The 26,975-nt window shown below is 50.9% G+C and overlaps 1 protein-coding gene across 16 annotated transcripts in view; it reads left to right on the top strand.

The window, feature by feature from the left end:
- Positions 1-26,975, top strand: part of KIAA1671 (KIAA1671 ortholog) — a 177,627-nt gene that overhangs the window by 136,043 nt on the left and 14,609 nt on the right. For all 16 annotated transcript variants that reach the window (XM_066370614.1, XM_066370616.1, XM_066370621.1 and 13 more), the window contains 2 exons: positions 24,528-24,646; positions 26,423-26,678. In XM_066370614.1, the coding sequence (XP_066226711.1) occupies positions 24,528-24,646; positions 26,423-26,678 (375 nt within the window). The remainder of the gene's footprint in view (positions 1-24,527; positions 24,647-26,422; positions 26,679-26,975) is intronic.

Here is a 26,975-nt window from a genome sequence, read left to right as displayed (position 1 = left end):
CAAAACTTCAGTGGTTAAAACAGAAAAATAGGTTTCTTTCTTGAGGGTTGTACCTGTCCACTGGCACTGGCTATATCTATGGTTCATGTCGTTGTCAGTCTGGAGCTGAGGTTGATGGAGCAGCTTGCCTGGGACACGGCCAATCTCGTGGCTGAGGGAAAGTGAACATGGGCAGCCATACACTGGCTCTTAAAGTTTCTGCCTGGAAATAAATGATGTCACTTCTACTCACATTTCATTGGCTGGGCAAGTCACATGACTATAGCTGAGCTTAAGAGGGGTGTATAATCCTTCTACAGGAAGGGGCAATAAATATAATATATACGCCTTATAACACAGTTGGCCTGCTATAGTCTCAGCATGAGCTTTTTAGATTCATTTGTAGAAATAAGTTTGCACAGGTCCATTCTTCCCTTCCCTATAGCAGGAGCCACCGTTTGGAGGAACTCTGGTCTTGGTTTTTGAGATTTATCAGGGAGCCCCAAATCAAGTATATACCCATTGTCAAGTACAACACAACTTCTGACCCTTACGTTTCCATTTATATATTTATCTGTTATTTCATTCGCGAGGTGGACTACCAACCTGCAGTGGTAAAAAGAAGCCTTCAAACATCATAGTTCTTCAAAGGAATTCAAAGTTCTTTAAAGAAATGCAGGCCTGTGTCTCTCCAGCCCACTGACATGCTGCCGAGCCGACCCTGGGTCTGGGTTACAGCAGGTGGGCAGCCATTTATCAAGCAGCTGCTGTGAGCCAGGTGCCCATCTGCTGGAATCAGAGGACGGCCTGTGGTTACAGGCTTCCCAGGAGGGTCCCAGAGAGCTCGGGAGATGTCCTGCCTGTGGGGCTTGGGAATCCCAGCCCCGCCTGTTCTCCCCTCCGAGGAAAGGAATGCCCACCTTCAGTGCTTAAACAGAGAGCAGCCTCAACCAGCCCCCGCCCCCTCCCCCATGAGCCCCTGCCAGAGACACAGTAGAAAGACAATTGATAAGGGGTCTAGGTATCATCTTAAGGGGTCTCCTGAGCATTTGTGCTCATTTCTTCTTGGTTGGAAATTCTGGGTACGCTGCTCTGAAAACATTTATGGAACAAAAGCTTATTGCCTAGGATGCTCAGAGAGGCAATTACATAGTAAGAAGTGGGGGCCGGCTCCCGTGGTAGGACTCACATTGGAGGGCCGTGGGAAGCTGGAGGCTAGGTGGGCTCTGGCCTCCAGCATTGCCCCCAAGACGAGGAGTGTGATGAGAAGCAGGCCTCCCTGGTTACAGGGGAGGCCCTAGGAGATGGGAGGAGAGGCTGTATGGTGTACAGATTAGGGTCTGACAGAATAGGCCTTGGTTCCTGACTCTGCCATCTCCTTGCTGTGTGACCTTGAGTAAATCATATTGCCTCTCTGAGCCTTCATTTCCTCTTCTCCTTAAAAAAGTGACATTAACAACTGTCCAGTTGTCAAAGTTGTTATATGGACTCACTGAGACCATTCTTCTATTCAGCCAATGCTTTTTGTGGGCCTGCTGTGTGCTGGGGTCTGTTTGAATACAAGTCAGCCATGGTCCCTGCCCTCCTGCAAACCACTTTCCAGTGATGGTGGGGAAGGGAGACAATAAACAAGAGCAACAAAAAGTATCTAGTATCAGGTGGTTGTAGATGCTGAAAAATAAAGTGAAGTGGGGGTTAGCGAGGCATGGAGGCACGTGTGCACTTCAAACAGGTGCCAGGGAGCCCTCCTCCAGGAGGGGCTCGTGTGTAGTACCAGCAGAGACCTGAACGAAGGACAGAGCCATGCAGCTGTCTGGGGGAGGAGCCTTCCAGAACTGGGAGCAGCACCTGGACGGCCTAAGGTGGGAGTGTGCCGTGCTGGGCTTGCTCTGGGAAGCGTACACAGGCCTCTGTGGGTGGGGGCAGCGAGGGACAGGAAGCTGTGGCGACTGAGAAGTGGACTGAGGGCACTGTATTAGTGACTACTGCGACGTTACAAACCACCACTAACCCAGTGGCTTTAAGCAATACCAGTTTATTATCTCATGGTCTTTATAGATCAGGAATCCGTGCCTATGGCTGCAGTCAGGGGTGTCTGTCCATTGGGCTGCATTCTCATCTGGTAGCATGACTGGGGAACAGTCCACTTCCAGCTCCATTCCATTTGGCAGAATTCAGTTTCTTGCAGGCTAAGGACTGAGGCCCTTGGCTGTCCACTGCAGGCTACCCACAGTTCCTTGCCATGTGGGCTTTCTCAGCATGGCCCCTGACTTTATCAAGCTAGCAGGGAGATTCTCTAGAGCGAGTTGGCTAGCAAGACGGAGTCTTATATAATGTTCTGTAACTATGGGAGTGACATCCCATTACTGTTGCCATACTCTGTTGGTCAGAAGCAAGTCACAGGTCCTGGCCACATTCAAGGGAGGAGGTCACACAAGGCGGGAATTTTGGGATGACATCTTGGGGTCTGTCTGACATAGGCAGTGAGCCAAGATGGGTGGTTCAATGCTAGAGGGGCCGGGAGTGGAGGGAAGTGAGTGAGGGTCTGGTAGGACATGTTGAAGTCTTTGGGATTTATTCTGTATTTGATGGGCGGCCATGGGAGGCTCTTGAGCAGGTAGGTCATCGTTATGAGAAATCATGCCTGCTTCAAAGTAAGCATTCTGTAAAGAGTCATTGTTGTAATTAACCATCACTGCAGCTCCTGGCCAGGACATTGGTCAACCATGTGAGGGGGAGTTGCAAAAACAGAACTCTCTCATGCTTTTCCTGGGACTTGCTGTGTGACCATCTTTAAGACCCTCCCCTCTCTGAGCCCCCTTCCCTCATGAGACTATAAAACAGATGAGACATGGAGCTCCTCAGCTTTCATGGGAGAATCAGATATTAACCAAATCATTGTACCAGCAAATTGCTGCCAAAGTCATCCCAGCTTTATAAATACTGATCAGAAATCTAACAGGGAGTGAAATTTAATTTACCTGATTGTAACAGTGATTCTCTTCAATGGTGGGATTGTGGGTGGTTTTTATTTTCTTACAATGTTTTATTGTTAATATATATATCTTAATGTCTAGATATGTCTTTACCGTTTATAAGGAAAATGTGTAAGTTCTTTAATCAGGAAACAGATCCTGACTGCCAGGACTTTGAGGTTGGCCTATCCCTTTTTTAACTCCCCACTCCCTCCCCACCATGCTCCGGTACAGCCGATCAGGGGCCCACGTATCTCCCCATATTTATTTTATTGAAAAAGATGGTTTGTCAAAGTGAATTTTTATTTTGCAACTTCCTGAAGTGGAGTTCCAGGGGTTTCAACTTACACCATGAGTTCATGGGGCTGTTAGGCATCTTCCGCAGTCTAGAGTTCAGTAGCTGTGAGTCTGACCCTGGCTCTAGTAGGTACTGGCTCTGAGACTCTGGGCAAGCCCCCTTCTCTCTCTCTCCCTCCAAGCCTCAGTCCCCATAGCTTTAAGTGGGGATAACCATAGTCCTTGCTTCATAGGAACGAATGAAAGGAAAACACAATGGGGTGAATCACATGGAAGCACCTCACCATCTATGAAACACCACAAAAGTGGTTATTTGTTCAAGATTAAGAATTAATGAGCCACCCAGTCCCTATCAAGCTTTTCTGTGGGCAGACCCTTAACATCTGCAGTACCCCGTAATTCCCCACTCCAGTCCCGGAGGACAGCGGGTGGGATGCGCTCTATAGCAGCAGCCTCTGTGGTTGCCTAGCAACGGGAAACCCAGAGAGGTAGATATTCTAATTTGTCAGAATGTTTTACCCACTGAGATGGCGCCGATATCCAGTTACTCGAGAAGGAAAAAGAATCAGCCTCGTGCACAGCCCTGTCCACAAGTTGCAGAATCCGATCCCTTCCCAGAGTCTTCTCACGCCATCAGCAAGATTTTAGAGACCACAAAAGAGTCGCAAAACTGGTTCTTTCACCACAGGGAGCTCGTGATTTCCCCATGAATTTTCGGCTCTCTCCCCACTGAACCTGGCGCCAGCTGCCATCTTGGCCTGTGGGTCTGGCTTTGAAATGGAGTTTTGGGTTGAGGCGAGTGGGATGTTGGCCTCTCACCTCACAGGTGTGACACCCCCCCCCCCCCCAGCGCAGGGATGGGCCGGGCCTTAGCTACCTCTCACACCTCTGACAGCTGTCAGCCCCATTTTCTGTGCACCTCAGCTGAGCCAGATACAAGTGCTTCCTCCCACTGCCCCGCCTCGAGAAAATAGGATAACCTGGTGGTCTAGAAACTTCGGTTTGGGGTTAGGCTGGACCAAGTTTATCCTGGTTCTGCCACTTACATACTGTGTGACCTTGGCGAAGTGAATTAACTTCTCTGAACCTCCATTTCCTCACCTGTAAAATGAGAATGATGATAATGGTACCTACTTCATAGGGTTTCTGAGGGGATTCATTGTGAAAGTGTCTGCCTGGCATGTAAGAAACCCAACTCATGCTTTTTAAATGCCCCAAGTTTTCCTACATTTACCATTTTGCTGAATGATTCTTCTCCATGGAATGCCTTTGCTTCCGTCACCCTCAGCTTTACTTCTTGGCCATGTTCCCATCCTCCAAAGTCCAGTTCCCATGCCTCCTCCTCCTCCAGGTGGCCTTCCCTGCTTTGTCTCCCACTTAACACTGTTCACTCACTACATGTTACTCAGACCCTAGTGGATTGCACACATTCAGCACCCCTGATGCTCCTTTGAAAGGGTTTGTATCCTCCCTTGGACACATTATATTGATTCCTGGCCCCTGACTGTTCATAGGACAAGTTCAATAAATTCCACCCCTCCCTGTCCCAGGCCACTGGATAAGCAGTTCTAGGGTTTGACAAAACAGAGCATGGACTTTGGCCTGGGACATTTATCAGAGTCACATGGCCTCCCATATGAGGAGAACCAAACTTGCCAGACCTAAAACAAGTATTTGCATGGTCTTCACAGCAGCCAAGGGAAGTGAGTATGATTACTATTCCCATTCTACAGATGAGGAAACAGAGGCCCAGTGAGACCAAGGGACTTGCCCAGGGCCCCACAACCAGGCGGGGGGGGGGGGGGGCTTGGAATCCAGGCCCGTCTACACCTGCATTCACACTCTGAACCTCCTTCTTTCCCTGGGAAGTCCGTGCAAGCCTCTTTCTCTGTTAGTTAACTGTGACTGTACCAGGGTCCCCATGCAGCTAATATTAGTACCTGTGATATTTATTTGCAGAAGTGGTAAAAAGGAGCAATGGTGTGGCCATCATTGGGGCAGGGGTGGGGGGTTCTGTGACCTCTGAACTCGAGAAAATGCCCTTTCACTCTCCCAGTGCTTGATTGACCTGCTTTTACTCCCCCTTGGTGTGAGCTCTGGGTCCAGGTCCTCTGGGACTCCCTTCCCTTTAGGACAGTGAGGGGATTCCGATGGTCCCCAGAGCCACCTGACAGCCACAGGGCCCCCCTAAAGCCTGAGGCCCAGTGCGGGTTCCCAGATTATTGCTAGAAACCAACATGCTATACGCCAGGGAGCTGGAGGAAGAATTAAGGAATGCCTCTGGTTCTTTCCCCAGGACGGATGGGAACACCCACTGGACTAGGGGCATTACAGTCCTGAAAAGCCCGAGGGTGTGGGGGGTGGAGGCAGCCCTGGCCCCAGCGGCAGTGCGCTTCCGCTCTCGTTCCCATCCTCTGCAGGCTGCAGGAGTGGCTTAGAAAGATGAGAGTCCCACAGCGACCTGCCCCTTGGGTAGTGACAGAGACCGTGGTTTCTCCAAGGCCACAGTGTGACTTGAGTCTCTGCTGATACATGCCGAGGCAATGGCCTAGGACCCGTTGGGATGGGAGGGACCTGTGCTTCCTCCAGAGGGGGAGGCACGAGAAGCAGCCTCCAGAGTCCCCTGTGAGGACTGCCGCTGCTAGCCGAGTCACCTGCCTAGTCCTCCCCCTCTCCAGGCCTCAGATTCCATGTCCCTAAAATGAGCTCTGATGTTCTCAACTCGGGGCTGGAGAGTGGAGCCGTCTTTTGCAAGTGCTGTTCGCAAGAGGGCACTTCTCTGTACAAACCATATGTTAAAAAACCTCGTGACACCGAGAAGGTTACTTCTGCAGGAAGTCCACTTTCCATTGGGTGGAGGTCCTTTGTGGGTAGGATCATCTCAACAGTGTTTAATAGAGTCTACTAATAGTATAAACAATAATGATAAGAGTTCTGGTAGCTGCAACCAGGCATGGGCTCAGAGAGGGGAAGCGAGCTGCCTGAGGTCCCACAGCTAGCGTGGGGCAGAGCCAGGACTCCAGCCCACCCAGGTCTGTGTGACCTCAGAGTCACTTGGGTTTCCACATCACAGAGCCATTCCAAGATGTGTTGCTCAAACAAATCCCTTGTCCGCACTAAAGAACCACTTCCTTTTCCCAGCCTTGCCGCGAGGCCTCGCCAACAGATTGCTGAAATGGTTTTTTATATTGAAAACATCTGGGGACAAGAGCAGTTCCCAGGGCCCAGCTTATGTCGGTTCTAACCCTGTTTAGAGTAAGTGGAAGCGAGGAAGGTAACGTAGGAAGCAGAGGTGAGTCTGGGCTGCCTGGGTTTCACACCTGGTACCTGGGTGTGTACCCCTGGGCAGGCCACTTCCTCTTGAACCCCGTTCCCCATCTGGAGAATGTGGCCACGGTGCTCCCCTCCCCCAGTGGGAGCAGAATATTGGAAGACCTCACTCATACTTAGTTCTCATACCTGGAGATGAGATCTGTGAATGCACCCGGCGAAGGAAGGGTCCTGCATGGAGACAGCTGGTGCCCAGTCAGTGTTTACAAACAAGAGAGAGCCAAATGCAACGGGGACTGTTTGGGAACCAAGGGACTGGGCGCGCAGGGCAGGCCTTGGCTCTGGCCTCTCGCCCCTTCATCCGCGGGGAAGAAGTAAGCACCTCACGCTTTGTGTTCTTAACTCATGTTTTTATTTGGAAAGTTCGAGGTTTAAGAGAGAGCAGAGGGAATGCTAGACTTAGAATATGATTTAATGGGACAGGGAGGGTGGGGTTTGCTTCAGCCTAGACTGCTAAATTGGCACGCCAGATGCCAAAAATGCGTCTGTAGTAATGGCAGAATTTATAGCAATCACCCGCCTCCAGTCCTCTGCCCTGGCCTGTCCCTCCTCCCGGGATGCCCTCTTCCCAGGTATCTGCACGGGTATCACCCTCACCTCCTTCAGATCTTCACTCAAGTGTCTCAGAAGAAAGACTCCCCCTGACCCTGACCCTGTTTAAAATTGGAGCCCTCAGCCCACGCCCTGAACCGCTCAGCCCCTGCCTCGCTTTCTTTTTCTCCGTGGCGTGGATCCCCTTGCAGCGTGGCTTGCAGTCAACGCTGTTCTGAGTTTTGTCTCTCCCCCACTAGAACGTCAGCTCCTCCAGGGCAAGGACTTCCCAGTGTCTGCACATAGTAGATCAGCGGTTCTCAACCTGTGGGTCATGACAGATGCTTAAATGAATGAATGACTGAAAGGAGCAGGGGCTTCCTGTGTGCTGAGCCTTTGTACTTACTGCAAATAATTTGTAACAGACTGCAGAGGTGGGTTCTCTTGTCCCTGTTTCTACAGAAGAGGACATTGGAACTTGGTACCTTAGTAATTTAGTACTTGGGTACCTTTATATTATCCTCAGTCTGTGGCTTGGTCTTCCCTTCCTCCCTCTGCCTCCTTTTCTTCCTCCTTTTCTTCCTCCCTTTCTTCCATGTCTCCTTCCCTTCCTCCTTCTTGCCCACCCTTCTTCTCTGCCTTCTTTCCTTCCTCCTTTCTCAAACATTCGCTGGTCACCTGTATTGTGCTGAGCCTTGGGTCTGGCTATGGGAAGAGGGGAGGAAGCAAACCCAGTATGGTCTCAGCCCTCGGAGGCACTCAGTCATGGGCTAGGGATGGTCAGAACTTTAGGAGAGTTATGAGTGAGACCTGCATCCTCCCCAGTGCTGTGGAGACCTGGGTCTTGAAGATAGAGTAGGAGTGCGCCAGCAGACCAGGCAGAGACCGGCCGTCCAGGGAGAAGGTGGCAGCAGCGGGCAGCGGCCTTGCTTGTCATAGAACCACATGCAGTCCAATGTCACCGGAGCAAGAGGAGCAGCCAGCTGAGAAGCGCCCTGAGGGCTGCGAGGGCCTGGCCAACGAGCTTGGACTCGGTCCAGTCGGCGCAGGCCCTGGGAGAGGGGTCAGCCCAGGAGCCCGCCGCTCGCCTGGGCTCTGGCCCCCTGGAGCCTTGCAGAGGCTTGCGATGGTGGGGGGGGGGGGGCTCAGCTGAGGTTTCTGTCCCACCCAGGATGCTTGTCCTGCCCTGTGTCTCTCAGTTACATCTCACTCCCGCAGCTGCTCTTGTTCACCCTCCAGAGAACAGCGTGTGTAGCTAAGGTGCTCTTTTCCGGAAGCCGAGGGTAGTCGGTCACTGCTGCAAGCATTCCTACAATTCCTACAAACCTGCCCGATCCACTAAGGGAGCGTTGACTAGGGTGGCGGCGCTGCAGTGATCTATACTCAGAATCTGGAAAACACCTAATTTCTAAAAACTCCTACTCTCATGCTGCTTCTTTGACTCTTGTGTCTCCTGATGGTTTCGGAGCCACAGGGAGGTGACTGTGCCCCCTGAGCGTCATGACGATTGCACTCATTCCTCGAGTACCCACTGTATGCCAGGCACGGCGCTCAGCACTTTACATAGTTCACTAGCCCACGCAGTGCTGGCATCAGCGCTGCATGTTGGAGGGGCCTCTGCTATCACTGAGGCTCAGAGAGGTAGAGTGACTTAGTCAAGGCCACACAGCTTCTACGTGACAGGGAGCCCGGATTGGAGCTGGGGACTGTCTGACCCCAAGGTGCCTGACAACCTGACATCTCTTTTCCTGTGACATGTGTGGCCTGCTGCTAACATCCCAGCCCCTAAAAGGGAGGCACCAAACCATCCGCTTCTTCTCTCCCGTAGGAATTCCCTGGAGGTGCAGAGAGGCATCAAGGAAGGCGGCAAGTTGTACGTTGATGTTGTGGGGTGCTGATTATCATCTCCACCTAAAAACCCTGTCGTTCTTCTTCCCTGAGTTCCCCGTCCTGCCCCGCCCCTGCCCTGCCTTCCTTAGCATCTTGCCTCCCCCTGGAAGCCTTCATCCTCACCTCTGTCTGAGACCAGGCCCTCGGGGACCCTTCCCACATTCGCTGTCAGAGGTGGTGGTGGCAGCTGCTGCCCTGCTGCTGAAACCGGAGGTCAGGGCTCATCCTGGTGGTGTCCCTCACCCGCTGAGTCCTGCCGGTTTTAGCCTCTCACGTTTTCCTCAGGTGCACGTGCTTGTCCATCCCTTTGCTGTGCCCCGGTCAGCGCCCCGATCCATCGGCCTTGTAGAGGAAGGGACCCTATGGGGAGTAATACCAGTTATCCCAAGAGTCTGGCTGCTCCTGCCTGGCAGCAGAATCCCTGGACCCCTCAGTGTTGTCCTGACCCAGTGATGTAGCCCCAGTGTTGATCCCCATTTTACAGAGGGGGAAACCAAGGCTCCGAGAACCAACTCACACACAACTCATCTGAGAAACGGACTCACCTGAGTCACACTGTGTTGAAGAAGCATGGCCGGGGGCCCCTGAGGGCTGTCTGAGCCCCGGCCCCTTCTCTGTGCGGAGTGGAGGAGGTGGCTGGGAGTCCAGGGCAGGCCCAGCAGGGCTGGGGGTGGACCGTCTCAGGGAAGCACGGCCTGCTCCACACTGGGCTGCTCCCCCTGCCCCTGCCCCTGCCCTGAGGCCTCCTCTCCTGGACTGGAGCCTCCTGGCCTCTTGGTGTCACATAACAACAGGCCTGGGGAGCAGTGCAGCCCTGAGGCAGCTCACCACCCGGTGGGAACCAATCCCGGGGACCAGGAAAGGGAGCTGCTACCCACCCAGGCCACACAGCTGCAGTGCTTGCCTGGTTGGGCGTGTTCTGGGTCCTTTTCTCTTTTAAAAAAAACTACAAAAACCAAACATGCTCATTGTAGAGAAATAAGATCATAGCTGAGTAGGGATAAAATAAGTATTCTGTCCCACCCCCTAAAGATAGTCCTTGTAACATGTCTATATCCCTTATTTTGCATACATGTGCCAAAATATATATAACAAATATATACACATATATAATATATGCATTTTTGCATATAATTTTAATATACATTATACACAATATAATGCTATATATATATGCAATACACATGCACACACGCACACACACACGTGTTTTTGCGTATGTGGAAATAGATAAATAAAATAGAATTATACTACCTAAACTCTTTTGTACCCAGTTTTCTTTCATTTTTCTCTACTATGACTAAATTCCCGTCAGTGAAATGGACCCGCAGCCTTATTTTTAATGGCTACACCGTATTCCATTTCTCAGGTTAATCCTACTTTATATAGTCATACCCCAATGAATTTTGAACACTTAGGTTGTTTTCAGTCAAATTTTTACCTTAAAAAAATGCTACAGGCCCTGGCCGGGTAGCTCAGTTGGTTAGAGCATTATCCCGATACGCCATGGTTGCAGGTTTGATCCCTAGTTAGGGCACATAAAAGAATCAACCAATGAGTGTGTAAATAAGTGGAACAACAAATTGATGCTTTACTCTCTCTCTCTCTCTCTCTCTCTCTCTTCTCTCTGTCCCTTCCTTCTTCTCTCTCTCTCTAAAATCAATGAATAAATAAATACTTTAGCCTGACCAGTGGTAGCACAGTGGATAGAGCATTGACCTGGGATGCTGAAGTCCCAGGTTCAAAACCCTGAGGTCACTAGTTTGAGTGTGGACTCACCAGCTTGAGCACAGGGTCACTGGCTTGAGCGTGGGATCATCAACATGACCCCATGGCTGCTGGCTTGAGCAAGGGATCGCTGGCTCGGCTTGAGCCCCCTGCTCAAGATACATATGAGAAGCAATCAATAAACCACTAAAGAGATGTAACTACAAGCTGATACTTCTCATCTCTCTCCCTTCCTGTGTGTGTCTCTCTCTCTTGCTAAAAAAAATAAAAAATAAAAAAAATTTTAAAAAAATTGCAAGGATAATGCTGCAGTAAAGATCATTTGACATTCGTTTTCACACACCTGCATAGTCGGGATAGCTTTTAGAAGTAGAGTAACTGGGACAGAGACAAAGAGCCAATGCAGTTTTAAGGCAGTGCTTGTTGCTAAGAGAGTTCAAGTTCATTGCCAGAGTCGTTTATGTTGCCTTGGCGGCCTTGTGTGTGTGTTTAAATCCTTCCCTCTGTTGTCAGTCAGAGCTCGGGGTGAGCGGGCACGTGCGCACATGCACACACATGCATGCACACACACACACACACACACACACACACACACACACGAGCAAGTTGCATAATTCCTCTGAGCCTCCGTTTCCTCCTGTATAAAATGGAACACCATTTTGCAATCCCTTATCCAACATTCCAAAATCCACAGAGCTGTCTTTTGAGGCAAAGCTGCCCCGTTCCAATTTTGCTGATGTGAACTAATTAATAGTACTTATTTATCCTACATGGTGTGACTATTCACACATGTTGCTACAGAAATATTAACACATTTGCCTATGGGGTGTTGCCCTGTACCAGTATTTATACACTTGTGGTTTTAATTTTCATTATTGTCCCCTAAAGGGCCTTTTTAAACATTTTTTATTGCCTTCTCATGAAATTTTAATATGACTATATTGTATATCTGTATATGTACTATATTAAAAAATAAGATTTTTTTTCACACGCCTCTCCCTCCCAAGAGCCAGTTTTCACTCCCTGGGGGACAGTATCATTCCTATCAAGAATGTATGACCTAGACCAGCAGTTCTCAAGCACAGGTGACTTTGCCTTTCAGGGGACAATTGCGTATAGAGACATTGTTGGTTGTCAGGACTTGGGGGGGTATTGGTGTTGGCATTAGTGGGTACAGACAGGAATGCTGCCCAGGAGTGCCCAGGACAGTCCCCACCACGTGCTGTAGTGCCAAGTGTGGGAAGCCTGCTCTAGACCACACTGAGGGTGTCTCCCAACATGCAATGTTGCCTTTCTAAAATCTGAGAAGTCCCAAGTTTGCAGTGCATCTTGCCCCTGGGTTTGGGAGCAGGACCAGCAGAGCTGTGACACTAGAACCCCCTTCACAGGTTAGTGGGGGGACCCTTTGGGGCTGACACAGTAAAGTGTGCTGCTGGGTACTTGGCCATGGTGCACGCTCCCCCAAGATAAACCAAAATGCCCGGTGCCATGTTCCTCAAGGTCCCAGTGCCTGGATATTGCCCTTAAATTGAGAAAGGGGTCCTACAGCAGCAGGGCATGTCACTGCACATTTTGGCAGCCTTTGGGAGCCTGTCACAATCACTAGGTCTGACTTCCAAGTCCTGCCGAGTGAATTCTGCCCCCAAGGATGCCCAGACTTCTGCAGCCTGCCCGAAAGCCTGCACGGGCCCCAGCTCCTTCCAAACGGGCCCATTGTTTTGTTTTGTGTTTTGTTTGTGGGCTTTACCAAGGCACCGATTCTGCCTGAACAGGTCTCTGGGCTCTGCCCGTGCGCCAGTCTTTGCAGCCAGTTGATAAGCTAGCTGGCTCCGAGTGGTGCTGGGGCCTGGGCCCTGCACCCGGAGCTCACTGAGGCTTCCAAGCACTCTCACCAACGTGGGACCCAGGCCTTGTGATGAGCAGGCAGAAATACTGTAGGAGACAGGTCCGCCTCAGCTTGGGCCAAAAAGATTGCATCCGTGCAGACATTTTCCAGGGCCTCTGGCTTACCAGGGGCTGGGTTGTGAGTTACAACGGGCGGCGCCTTGGGCCCTGGGCAGGGTCTTCGAACAAAGCCACAATCTGGGCTGAGCACCAGAAGGAAACGGAGCCCTTGGCATTGTCCCAGGTGATGGAATGTCAGCCCAACTGGTTTTGCTCCTTTGCCGGGGTTGGGTGTTCCTTAACAGGGGGACCGCCATGCCCTTCGAGGGCTCAGCTCCTGTCTCTGCGCGGCCCCCACTCCAAGGGGAGAGGCACCCCGTTCACACTAGGTGCCCTGAGCTCTCCTCTCGGCTGGCAGGGCAACCTGGAGGCCCCAGCTCTGCGCTGCAGCCCCTGACCTGTCAGGCGGTTGTGCGTCCCCCCTGCGGGCTGCTCCGCAGGGGAGGTGGGACAGGCTCTCCGGTCCACACAGAGCGATGTCGCATAAAGGCAGTGTGTCACTTCCCCGCCTCACCTTTCCCCAGCCTCCACCCTCACTGCACTGCCTTCCCTGCTCTCCCACACCTGTCCCAGTCTGACCCACTTTTCAAGGCCTGGGCCATGTCACAGGCCCTCCACCGAGCCACCTGTCACCTACTCCTCATCATGCTCTCTGCTTCTTCCCTCCCCCTCCGAGGCTCAGGGGCACCTTGGGTACCCGGGATTGGAAACCTCTATTACTCGGGGCCCAGGGTGGCTGAGAGGGTAGTTTAAGGCAGCGTTTTCTGCCCTTTGCTTTTTGTGAACTTATCTATAATGGCTTTGACGTCTTTCCACATCAGCACTTAGAATGCTCCTTCATTGTTTGTGACGGCAGCAGCACATATTCCCTGGAAGGATAAATCAGGGGTCCTGCATCAGATGCCCTCACGGAAAGGTGCCGTTACCAAAAACGGCGCTGCTGTGAGCACCCCTGAGGGTGTGAATCTCTGTGTGTGTATGTGTGTGTTTGTATATTTTTGTGTGTCGATTTGCATGCCCGTGTCTCTGTTTGTGTGCCTATCTCGGCTGGATGAATCCCCAGCAGCAGAGCTGTGGGGCGATGTTGTGACACTGGAGGTGCCGCTGCCACAGACCATGGTGACGATGGCAGCCGTGTCCTGCCAGGGCCCGCTGCTGGAGGTGTTGGGATCCCCGGGCAGTGCAGGGACACACCCAGCTCCCTGCCTTCCCACCGGGTTCCCACTTAACGCGTTCAAGGCTGTAATTCTGTCTCCTGACAAGTTGAGCCCTTGCCTGAAATAAACAGGGGAGATGTTTTGACGTGTGATGTTTCAAAGAGGAAGCCAAATTTGGCTTCGACTGTTTTAAGAGTCTCTTTAAGAAGAGCTGAGTTGGGCTGGGTGGGGGCAGATCCCATGAAGAGAAGCGGAGAGACAAAGGACTTACATAGTTATGCAGAATAGTACGTGTCTGCCTCTGTCCCCTTCCGCCCTCGCTCAGCTCCCCTCCCAGAAACAAGTGTCCGCACGGCTTCCCTGCGTCTTGTGGGTGTCCATTACCGCATACTGATGTGGGTTTTGCTTCCTCACAGACGGACAGTGGCACACGTCACCTGTCGTTCCTTGTCTTTCTTTGGACACTTGACGGTGTGTCTGGGAGGCCATTCCTCTGAACAGTTCTTCTTAATAAATGAATAGTGTTCTGTGTTATGGCAGTCCTGTCATTTAGGTTAAATACATTGTTTTTAAACCCCCACTTCTCTTTTCCCTTGGCTTATCCTCACCTCAGAACTGTAGACCTTATGTATTAACAGGACTTCAGACTTAAAAGGGACATTGAACTTGTCTGTTTTCATGCAGAAGGACCTCAGTACTTCTGGAATATTCTACACCCCTTCGCTTCCCCTGCACGAAGGTTGTTGATTATTTAGGGAATTGTCCTTCTCTCCTGAACCAATCTTTCCTATTTTACACCATAAAGAAAAAAAATCACAGTAGCCAGTCCACTTTCATTGTTTGTCGGCATGCTGAACATGGATGGTGTTTTAGGAAAGAAAGTTTATTTTAAAAGTAACAAAAATTAAAGGCATGTAGAGAGACAGTCCTGTGATATATCAAGAGAGTTTGAATAAACAGCAGTTTTATTCAAAGACATGAGAGAGGGGATCATATATGGGTTTGATCATTCATTTAACTCATTCATTCTTTCATTCATGATCAGTTGCTCCCTACCCACTGTGGCTGTCTCTTAACTTGGTGCTGGGGTTTGAGGGTGAACAGACCCCAGTGCCTGACCTCAGGGAGCTCACAGTCTGAAGGAGACAGTCAAACAAGCAGCAAGCCCAGCCCAGCACAGTAAGTTCTGTGCTGGGCAGAGCACAGGGCCTCTGTGGGGCCCCAAGGAGATGCCTGGTTCAGCTGCAGAGGAAGGCAGTCAGGAGAGGCTTCCTGGAGAGGTTGATGCCTGAGCCATGTTTTAGGGACACAAGCAGACAGTGGCTAACAGACTGTACCGAGGAGTCTCCCAGAGGGGCATTTCCTGGGTGAGATTGCTAACAGGCGTTGGTAGAGTGGGCGGGATAGATAACAGACCAGAGACTCAGAGCCTGGCGCCTAGGTTTGATTCAGGCTCTTTCCCTCATGAGATCCTTGGCAAGTCGCTTCACCTCTCTGTGCCTCAGTCTTCCTCTCTGGAAAGTGGGGGTAATAACAGTAGCTGCTACTTGTTGGGAGGACTAGATGCGGCAACTTGGCACACAGTAAGCGCCATGTAAGTGTCTGCTGCTGTTGTTCTATTTAATTTCTCCAAGCCTCAGCTACCACATCTGTGAAATGGGTTATTAATAGTGTCTACTATGAGAATTAAACTAGATTGTCCACGTAAGGAATTTGATGTGGTTCCAGGCACAGTCAGTGCTCCTTAAGTGTCCAAGGTTATTACTATTCTTGTCACCTCCCCGCTCAACTCTGACACCCAGAGCACAGGCCCAAGCTGCCCGCTGGCCTTCCGGAGTCTGGGGGACTCCGCCTCTGAGGCTGAGGGGAGCCCGGGCCCCCAGCGCAGCTGTCATTTCTGTTTATAGCCTCTGAGGCCATCGGGGCAGCAAGGAGGCCCTTGCCCTGGAGCCTTGTCGGGCACTCCCTGCCGAAACCATACGTACCTCCTGAAGACCAGCTGCAAACGTGTGTCCCTTTCACTTTGGGTGACGCACTTGTCCCACGGAGACAGTGTGTCACTCACTGCCAGAGCCGTCACTTCACAGTCTGTGTACGCCAGCGAATGGCCCAGCCCTGGACAGTGACAAGTCTGCGGGGCAGAGCTGGGGTCCTGTTCATTTTGTGACGTGACCTTCCCCTGGGTGCCCCTTGGAGGAAGCAGCTGACTAATATCCAGGTCGAGGGAGATACTTGGGCATCTGGTTTAGGCAGCCCTTTTGTACTCAGCTGAATGGTGCAACTCTTAGGCCTCTTTCGGGCCTGTTAGCCCATTGTTAGAGTGTTTGTTAAAACCAGGTGTTTTGGGGACTAAACTGTAGACATCATCATCCTCAGGTCGCTGGCATCTGTTGGGTATGTACCACGCACCTTGCATGTGCAGCTCTCACCAGACATTTTACAGAATTCTCCCACCACTCCTGTGTGTCCTTCTCCTCCCATTTTACAGATGGGAAAATCGAAGGTTAGCAGGGTTCGGTCACAGTTAACAAAAAGCAGAGCTGGATTTACCGCAGTGGGTCAGGGGGTGGAGTCCAGATGTGTTCCTGTGGGTGGAGCCCCAGCACCGTGGTCCAGGTGGGTCTGTCCCGCCCCCTGGTTCTGGGACCCAGACACGCGTCACTGACCTGCGCGTCTCCTCGGTGCTGGTGCCGTCTCTGTGTTTCCCAGTCGTGGTCGTGTTCTCTCGGTTCCTGTCTCGCTGTCTTTGTTCTCGCCGCTTCTCTCTGCCTCTGTTTGTCTCTGTCTCTCCTTCGCCTCTCTACCCTCCTTCCTCCACCCCCAGTTTGCCAGCAACCTCAGGGATGACCCCAAGACCGTCCTGCCCCACTGAGTGATGGCCATGGCGTGTTCTGAGTCCATGAGCAGCCACTCCAGCCAGGTGACCAGCCTAGATAGATCCTGAGCAATGCCCCTCTCCAAGCCAACACACACAGTCACAGTCAGCCACACTTGGCCATGCTTGACTACACCTGGCCACACCTTAGCCACACCTGGTCATACCTGCGCTGTTGTTCTTAGATCCTGTTGAAAGGGTTCAGCGACTGCCGTCCCGCTGACTTTCCCTGGGAAACACCTCCCCCTTGCCCCTGCCATTGTGCAGGGCAGAGGGCATGGCCTGCCTTGTGCTATGATAGCCTGAGGTGGCATTTTGGGCTGCCCAGAAGTCCATCAACTGCCCCGACCCTGACTAGCTGGGACCCGAGTTCATGGGAAGGGATGCTACACGAGTGTTTGCTGGCAGCTTTGGGAGAGGGTTCTCAGGGCTCTACCAAGCGCCATTCCCCACCCATGTCCATTGCCGCTGGCCTGACTGCCTCCAATCCTCTTTTTCTTTTTATCCCCTCCCTCCTTCCCTCCCCTTTCCTTCTTTCCTATTTACTAAGCACTTACTAAGCATCAGGCACTGTAACTGAGCACTGAGACTCCAATGGTGACAGAGCTCAGCTTTCCCCCCCTTGGACGTGTTGTGTACTGGGTGGGACCCGGCACCCAGTGAATCATACACGTGACTTAGAACCACCACCTGAGGTCAGGGCTCTGCAGGACTCTGACCTAGACTCGGGGTAGGGAAGCCTCTCAGAGGGGCTAATGCTTGCTCTCGGCTCTGAAGGATGTGGCCCTTAGCCAGGCAGGGGGGCATCCTAGGCAGAGCAAACAGACGAGGTGGCGAGGAGGGTGGGTGTGGACCTGGGGCTCTGCAGGTTGCAGTATCTTATCTGAAGACAAGAGCCTGGGTTAGGGGGTACAGGGAGGATGTAAGAAGCTGGGGGGCTCAGCCCACCCTTGGCCTGCAGCCTTCGCCTTTTCCCCTTTCTAGGTCTGAGACCCCATCAGTGGATGTGCCTAGGGATGGACCATTGCACAGGCCAAGGAGTCAGGACACCTGAATTCTAGGCCTAGCCAGACACCTGTTCTCCTCCCTGGCCCTCTGTTTTTCTTTCTGTAAAATGGTCATTGAGGATCCATATCAAACCAAAGCCAAGAGAATGCCATGGCTTTGGGGAAGCTCAGGCCTGGACATTAGGCAAACCAGGTTCAAATCCCAGCTCCCCCACTTCCTAACTATGGGACCTGGGCATATCAGGTTGCCTCCCAGGGCCTCAGTCTCCTCCCCTGTAAGATGGGTTCCATGACCATTCCTCCACAGAGGGTTGTCGAGAACATTCAAAGGCAAAGTGAATAGCACATCATCGGCCCTCAGTGTTGGTCTTCTATCTTTGCTGTTACTGCTCAGTCTTCGTGCAGGTCTGACCAGGACACAGGACAGGAAGGTCAGAGGCCCTCAGGGGCACTGAGACAGAGCAAGTGTCACCACGCCAGCCCGGGCCCCATCACCACAGCTGGGGGTGTAGAGTTGCAGAGGGGGGATGGGACACACATCTTGAATTGCTTAGTATTGCCCTGTCAGCTGTGGGCCACCAGGCACTGCCCTGACTCAGGGTTCTTTCTTAGGCCCATGTGTCAAACACCCCAAAATACATGCAGGCGTAATAGTCTCTCCTTTCCCTGCCTCCTCTCTAACTGCGTTCTCTTTTCTGGTTAAGAAGCTCACACCTACTCACTGCAAAAGTGTTATTTTCAGAAACATATTCTTCCAACCAATATTATTCAACAATTACTGTTAGCCAGGCATTGTTCGATGTGTTGGGATACAGCAGTCACTGAACCAGCCTCAAGGCCGTAGGTCAAGGATCTGCAAACCCCCGTGGCCGCATTCAGCCAGCTACTTGCTTGTAAATAAAGTTTTATTAGAACACAGCCATGCACACCGCCATACTGTTTTGTGCTGCTTTCTCTTGGTAACAAGGGCAGATTGGTGTAGTTGGGACAGAGACAAGATGGCTCACAAAGCCCCAAATATTCACAGTTGGGTCCTTTATAGAAAATGCTTGCCGGACTTTAATACCGTTTAGCAAATAAAGAACCCTTTCTGGTTTGTTCTGCATTCATGATGTGCACAATACGATAGCATCAGAGGTGTGACTTAATGAATTCTGTTTAATTTTATCATCAGATTGCATTGAGATATAAAATTACAAGTGTGGATACTAAATAAACCCAGCATCAATAATCAGAAGACAGACTGTTACCTCACCACAGACAGGGCCCTGTAACGGTTTGTTGTGGAACCTTCCAGAGGTTTTCCTTTGCTTTCACTCATGGACGTATAAGTGGTTATTTTTACAAATTGGTATCATAACACACATGCTGTTTTGGTATTGTTGGGGTTTTTTTGTTGTTGTTTGCTAGTATAAGGCAGATATCTGGGACGGTACGTGTCCTTTCTTTCTGAAGGTCATTCCATGGACCATACTTATCCCATTGTGTGGATATACGTATCACGTTGCTCTCACCACTTCCCACCTCGTTGGACATTTAGGTCATTTCCAGGATTTTGCAATGAGAACCAATCCTGCAGGGAGCGGCCATGTTTGTAGACCTTGGCAAGCATGTCTAATGATTTTTTCTTGAGATAAATTTCTGGAACTAAAATTGCTGAGTTGAGGGTATGCACGTTTTAAATTTTAGGACGTGTTATAGCTTGTTGCAACACAGCCCTTAAAAGTGTCTCTTAGCCTGGACTCCTGGGCTGGGAGAGTTACAAAACTGTCCATTCGAGGTCCTGAGCTAAGGCAGGCGTGTCTGCCCGTAAGACAAGGACCCAGGGTTTCCCCGCACCCGTGACTCGGGGCTTGGTGAACTGGTCCCAGCACAGTGGTTTTTAAACCTGCCAAGTACTGGAGGCTTTTCAGAACATTTTCATATGCATTTCCTCATCAGGGCCTCCTGAAGCTTCCTGGGTAAGGTGGGGGCAGGTGCATGTTGGGAGTCTGGGAGCAGGGGTGGGAGAGGAGCCCAGAAACCTGGGTCCCAGCCCCCCACCAGCACTGGCCTCTCACTCACCTGAGATGTAAGAGCCGCACAGCACTTCCTGTCACTGTGCCTCAGATTCTCATCTGAAAAGAGAAGACTCCGGGGTCCTTTTAGATAGAAATGGTACGATTTAATGGTCCTCACTTGACAGTGACAACTGAAATATAGGTTGGGGATGGTTGGTAGCCATCAGAAGTACATGTCAAAAAGTCCAGCGCTCGGCCAAAATGGGAGACTGACTAACTTGGACACGTGGGTTCCTGCTATGGCTCTTTAGTTCATTGTGTAATTACAAACTCCCTTGTAGCTATTCACTTGCCGGCAGGGAGGATTTTTATAGCTTATGAGACAAAACTGAGTTGGAAGAACATACTGACTTAAAGCTAGTAAAAAAGTCTGACTTTTAGGAAATCTTTAGAAGAGTTTTTGCCTCTGTGTGTGTGTAGTTGCTCTCAAGGCGTTGTAGCCCCGGGAGCGAAGCTGACTTGAAGTTCTGCCACGGTCCGCCAGAGACATGAATAATTTGCAGTCCACACAGGTTACCGGGATACAGACTGGAGAAAGTACTGATACACAGCTTGCTCTCTTAAGCCTCATTTATAAAATAATCCTAACCTCTGAATTCCTTCAAATTGAAGGAGGGGCAGTCTATGGGAAAGAGTCGTGATAGATGGCATTCCACCAAATACTTCACATCTGGTTTGTCTGGAGGCACAGAGAAGTTAAGTAACTTTCTCAAGGTCACACAGCGGCTGTGATAGAGCCTGGGTTCATTCAAATGCAGGCATTATGGCCCCAGAGGCAGTGCGCACCCCAGGGGAGATGAAAAAGAAACAGGTCAATTGTAATTATTACATTGTGGGAAGTTCTACAGCAGATCTGTCCACTAGAACTTTCTGCCACTATGAAAATGTTCTGTATATATGCTGTTCAATATGGCAGCCACATGTGGCTGTAGGGCCTTTGAAATGAAACTACTGCCTGCCACTAAGAGCCTTAATTGTTAGTTTTAAAATTAATTTATTTTAATTAATTTATATTAAACTTAAATAGCTAGCAGCCACCATATTAGACAGCACAGATATAGACTTGAGGCCTACTGGACAGGGCAAGAATGAGAGAGGGGTTGAGCCAGCCTTAGTTGAGGGAGAGTTCAGGGAAGGCTTCCTGGAGGAAGACTGAACCACAGCCAGGAGGTGGGGCTGCTCAGCAGGTCTGGAGGTAAGAGGGGATTGGAATGAGGACTATCAGGGGAGAAAAGGCTGGGAGCAGCTAGTGGGAGGGTCTAGGAGGGACTAGGGGTGGAGGAGGGGCAGGGGACCCTGGGGAAGGGGCATTGAAAAACCCCACTAGTGATGGTCCCACAAACCATCTTTAAGGTGTTTGGAGCTTTACCCCGAGGGACCCTGCAGGCTCAGGTTTTGGTTTTAGGAAGTGTAATGTGCAGAAAACATACGGGAGGGGGCCAGAGATGAGGGAAGCAGGGAGACCACGGAGCTAGCTGAGGCTGGATGGGTTGTTCTGGAAGGAGAGTTTGGGGACTGATAGGACATGTGCGTGAGAGTGACAGAGGAGCCAGGGATGCTCCCTGCAACCCTGAGTCTAGCGATAGGCAGTAGAGGGAGAGGACTCCATCCTTACTCCTGGGACGCCAGCTCCCTCCGTGGGAGGTCCCACAGAGCCAATGGATGGGAGACCATGTATTTTTCCTGGACCCCATTGGCCCAGCTGTCCCTAGGACCATCCAAAGGAGGTCAGGAAGCAAATGGTAATCCTTCTTGCCTTCAGATGAGTTTAGCACACACAGGGCACAGGCCCAGCATCTAATGTGTAATTGTCAGCAAAGTGCTCAAGACAATGATGTCAGTTCTACCAGAAGCAACCCCTGAGGCTCCAGCCTCTGGTTTCTGAATCTGACCCATGTTAGGGACTAAGTTAGGCTGATTCTGTCATATCTTTGAAAACAGTAAGCAGCTGGGAGCCCACTCAGATGACCACTTCCATTCCTGGGTCCCAGGGAGAATTCTTCAAGGGTGCTAGGCTTCTGAGAATGTCAGGTGACCTTTTGAAACAAAAACATCCTAGTTTCCCCAAGTGGGACTGACTTCATCTCTAAAGTGTGCCACCCCACATGCTGCCCCCGGGCGTGGAGATTGGGCAGACGGGTCCTATGCTGGTTCACTCATCAGGAGCCAAAGCCTTAAAAATAGGCTCCCCTTGACCTGGCAATTCTAAGCCTAAGGATTTCTCCTGCAGGAATGATCGCAGAGACGTGTCGCTTTAACCTCAAGGATATTTGTCATATTGTTGATTATAACAGTGGCAAATATCAGTCACCTAAATGCCCAGGACACTTGGGGGTTGTTAAGCAAACGGTGTTGCGTCCACGCATCCAGTGGAATATTCTTCAGCCATGAAAGGTGATGGTGTAGGTAAACTGACCCGCGGGAAATTCCGGACAGGATTGGCCAGAGTATTGCCTCTGCGTGATGGGTTATTTTGAAATGGCATTCCTGTGTTTTTCTATAGTTTTCAATGTTTTACAACAAACATATATTATTCTGACAACTAGAACAGGAAAGGGTTTCTATAGGCAGTGACATTAGGGTTGCTTGGACAGTGGCTGTTATTAGGGTCTGCGAGTGTGGCCATTTACAAGAAGTGGCTGATGGGGTTGTTCTGAATTCCCATCCTTGCATATATCTCGTCTGCAGCATCCCCTCAAGCATCATTGGGGACACAGTGTTCCTAAAAGGTGACAGGAAGAGAATGGGAAGGCGAGGGGTGTTTATTGGATCAGGTCCTATGTGCCCTTGAGGTGACCACTGTTTTCTTACTGAATCCTTATAACTTCTCTGTGGGTCAGAAAGGGAGGTGATGGTCACACCGCGGAGCTTTGCCCCAGGTGCACGCTTGTTCTGCTGGACCACGTTTGCTTGCTCTGTTATGGATGGTTCCACAGAAGCTGGAAGAGGCATGCTCCCCACTTCTGGGGGAAAGATACACTGCTGTGAAGAGAGTCATGCCACCCTCACTAAGTGCCTACTGGGTGCCAAGCAGAGGAACAAAGATGGTGTAGTGCCCCAACCTGGAAAGGTGCATCAGCTGGGTTACAGAATCTCTGAGACTCAGTTTGTGTTGTGATCCCATCCCCAGATCCTTAGTGCCTGGCACATAGTAGGTGCTCAGTAAATATCGGTTGAGTTAATAACTTACATGTCAAACTTTTCCTGGCACAGAGATGAGTCTAGGGCAGGCAGGAAGAGTTCGGGATGAGAAGAGATAGCTGTGGGTTGGAGTGGTTTTGGGTGGGGAGAGTGGATAGCAAGAAGGAACAGCACAGGTAAAGCCAGAGGCCAGGAATGTGTGACGTTAGGGTGTGATATGGTGAGTAGGTCAAGAGAGTGGGCTGGAGGGTTTGTTTGGAGCAGGGGTGGGAGTTGGGACTGGACAGGAAATTTTGGGCTCAATTACAAGGGGTGTTCGATTTCAGTAGGAGGACAGCAGGGAGCCATCCAAAGGTTTCTGAGTAAGAGATGACTATTCTGAATACACAGAATATGCCTCTGGACCTCCAATGGAATGTAGACATGATGTACTGCCTGCTGGTCTTTCTGGAATTGGGAGCAAGTTTGCTGCCATTCCCTCACCCCCATCTCCCTCCGTATTCCTCATCTGCTGGCCTCAAGTCTTCAAAAGATGGTCCCTGGGAGCATCCTTCGAAGCTCAGAAGCCAAGGCCATTTGAATTGTTACTGTGCAATGGCGTCCCAAGGGGTTGCAGTTTGGTTTCGCCTTGAGTGTTCCATCTCCTCCCAAGTGAACAATTTGAGAAGCCAGCAGTTCATTTAATGGAGATCAGTGGGCTCCCTGCCGTTTGCCAGGCACAGGGCTGGGCCCTGCAGCCAGTTCTGTGGTAACCAGCACTTGCTCCAAGGGCCCAGGCTGAGGGCAGAGACCAGTAACTGAGTGTAGGTAGTGACAGAACCAAGGGATCCAGGCCATGCGGGGCTCACTGGTTACCAGTTTGGACTTGCGAGTCCAAGTCCCCTGCCCGGGACTTGGGGAGGCGCGATTTGGGAATGACAGCTAAACAGGTACCAGGATTCCTTTTTGGGGTGATGAGATGTTCTAGAAGTACATAGTGTGTTTGAATTCTGCTTCATCACCTACTGGCTATTTGAATTTGGCTGTGTCACTTCATCTCCTAAGCCTCAATGTTCTCATCTGTAAAATGGGGATTGTAATAAGCAGTGTGGCGACTGTCGTCCAGCTAGATGATATGTAAACAGCTGGTGGATACCAAGCACAGGTTAAATGCTCCATGGATACCCTGCTGGGTGACCTATATAGGGAGCATAGCACCCGTGGGAACCCAGTGTGGGGTGCATGTGGGGCATGTCCTCACCAGGTTGGCAAGTTCTGGGAGCATTGAAGGTGGAGAAAAGTTCGGCCTGGCCGCAGTGCAAGGTGGAGATGGGCACTGAGGAGGGTCAGGGGGCGCCTAGCACGTCCCTTCATGTTGGCAAGCATGACCCCTTCATTCCAGTTTGCTAGGCTTTATTTTAGCACCAACAGTCCTGCATCCTGCGATGTTTTGGGCAAACCCATAAGGTTCGTCACGCTAGCGCCCAGCTGAGACATCTGGACCCAGCCCTGAGCGTAGTAGGGAGCTGGGGCGGGTTGAGCTGGGGGTAATGCCGATGCGATTTGTGTCAGCTGGGACCAGGTTCTGAGCATTTTTCCCTGATGGGAACCTCTTGTCTGGCTTGCTCTTGTAGGATCAGCTGAAACAGTGTTTCTCCAGGCGGCCCCCAGAAGCCAAGGACACTGACACCCTTGTACAGGAAGCCGACAGCCAGTATGGGACATGGACTGACCAGCATCAGAGTGGGGAGAGGTAGGCAAGGCGTGCTGGGCTCCGGGATGTGTGGGCGGGGCTCCTGGCTGAGGGGCGGGGCTTCTGGGCCGAGGTCAGTGTCCTAGATCACTGGAACTTGTTTTGCCTGTAATTGTAAGAGTAAACCATTCTTGCTGTAAAGAAGAAATTTAGAAACTATTTTTAAAATAAATGATATATGAACTATCCAGAATAGGCAGATCCTTAGAGATGGAAAGGAGCTTAGTGGTTGCCAGAGACTTGGGGAGGCGCAATTTGGGAATGACAGCTAAACAGGTACCAGGATTCCTTTTTGGGGTGACGAGATGTTCTAGAAGTACATAGTGCTGATGGTTGCACAACACTGTAAGGGTACTCTGTCTCACTAAGGGTGAATTTTATGTTATGTGTATTTTACCACAATAAAAAAAAAATGTTATAAAGAAAATGAAAACCAGTAATCTCAGCACACAGATATAACCTTCATTAATGTTTTTTGTCTTTTTAGACCTTTTTTCAATATATCTGTGTGTGATTCCAAATATAGTAACATATTATGCATATTGGTTTATAAGCTATATCTGCGTTTAACATCGCTGTTAACAGTTTGTAGGGCTCTCCCTGGCTAGGAGGGAATATTATGACTATGGCAGAAGCCTGACGGTTAGGGAGTGGGGCCTGGATGCAGGAGGCAGGCAGGTCTGAACCCCAGCTCCTCCCTAGCTGGCTGTGGGACCTGGCCTGTTCTCTTCAGGGTTTCCAATCCCCCAGCCCTTACAGGGACCTGGGATCTCCCGGGAAGGTGGGTGCCCCCTCCTGTCTCCCAGAGGCACTGCAGTGCCCTCTCCCACACGGTCCCAGCAGCCTCTGTGCTTCCAGCCCTAGGGAGCAGCGCCATCTGCTGCCTTCTCGATAGCATTTCTCCTTCTTTTTTGTGGATTTGGCTCAATCCCACTTCACAATCCTGCCTATTTCAAGTAATGAAGTCATCCCAGGGCTGACAAGAAGCATGGCTGTGCCCCCGAAGTAAAGTGCCAGTACACCTGGGTGGAAGGTTCAGCGTGAGGGCGGAGCTGGGGGGCCTCTTCCAGGATAGACCCTCCTGTCGGGGAGGTGGTGTCTGCGCGTGCCAACACACACTTCCTCAGGGGAAGGCTTTCCCGTGCTCTTGACTTTGGTATCTTTTTTTTATGGGCAGGGAGAGCCTTTTTAATTTAACAATTTTATTTATAAGTCCTCTATTTTATGTGATTCCAGAGTAGCTAGAGGGTCAAGGGCATGGATTGATTCCAGAGTCGGTTCTGCCCCTCCGGGCAAGCTACCACACATCTCTGTGCCTCAGTTTCATCTTTAGCAAGGTTAATCCTCCAGTTCCAGACCTGCCCAGGTGTTCTAGAGGCACCGTGAACAGCACCTGGCTGTGAGCCCAAAACGGGCTCCCACCGGGATGGTCTGTCTCTTATTTCCTGGGGCAGTGGTCGGCAAACTCATGAGTCAACAGAGCCAAATATCAACAGAACAATGATTTGAAATCTATTTTGAGAGCCAAATTTTTTAAACTTAAAAAATTTAGGTAGGTACATTGTTATTAACTTAATTAGGGTACCCCTAAACTGGCCAAGAGCCTCACTCAAGGGGCTGAAGAGCCACATGTAGCTCGCGAGCCACAGTTTGCTGACCACTGTCCTGGGGTATAGAGCACAGCCGGCAGCCTGGCCTACTTTCTGCCTGCCCCCCTGCCTTGATGTTCGGTTCTCTGCAACAAGCTGCACAACTGTGTCTTCCTTCCTTTCTCAGCTTGGCCCCTGAGTCCCCGTCCCCGGACAGCAGTGCCGCGTCGGCACGGAAACAGCCCTCCAGCAGCCGCTTGTCCTCGCTGTCCTCCCAGACGGAGGCCACCTCGGCCGGGGACCAGCAGGACTGCTCCAGGGACCAGCAGAGCACCAGCGTGGACCGCTCCAGCACTGACCTAGAATCCACGGATGGCACGGAGGGGCTGCCCCCACCAGACACCTGCTCTGCAAAGAAAGCAGACGACTTCTCCTTCATCGATGTAAGTTGGTAACCGGAAGCATGTGTTGGAAGCGGTTATTTCTAGCATCTCCTGATGAAGTGCCCCTTTCAGGGGTAGAATCTATGTGCCAGGTACCCTCTGGTGGGTACAGAGGTGCAGTCTGAGATGGGACCAGTGTCTGCATGTGGCCTAGATCTGCCATATACTAGCTGTGTGTCTTGGGCAAATGCCTTCACATCCCTGAGTGTCAGTTTCCTTCTCCACTTGTAACCAGTGTAATGAGCTCTCCACCCTCAAATACAATTACATGTGTCCAAATTAAAACTGATCCTAGCC

This window comes from Saccopteryx leptura, chromosome 2, assembly GCF_036850995.1.
Source record: "Saccopteryx leptura isolate mSacLep1 chromosome 2, mSacLep1_pri_phased_curated, whole genome shotgun sequence".
Lineage (NCBI taxonomy): Eukaryota > Metazoa > Chordata > Mammalia > Chiroptera > Emballonuridae > Saccopteryx > Saccopteryx leptura.
The sequence above is the reverse complement of the archived record's forward strand: the minus strand, read 5'-3'. Positions and strand labels throughout refer to the sequence as shown.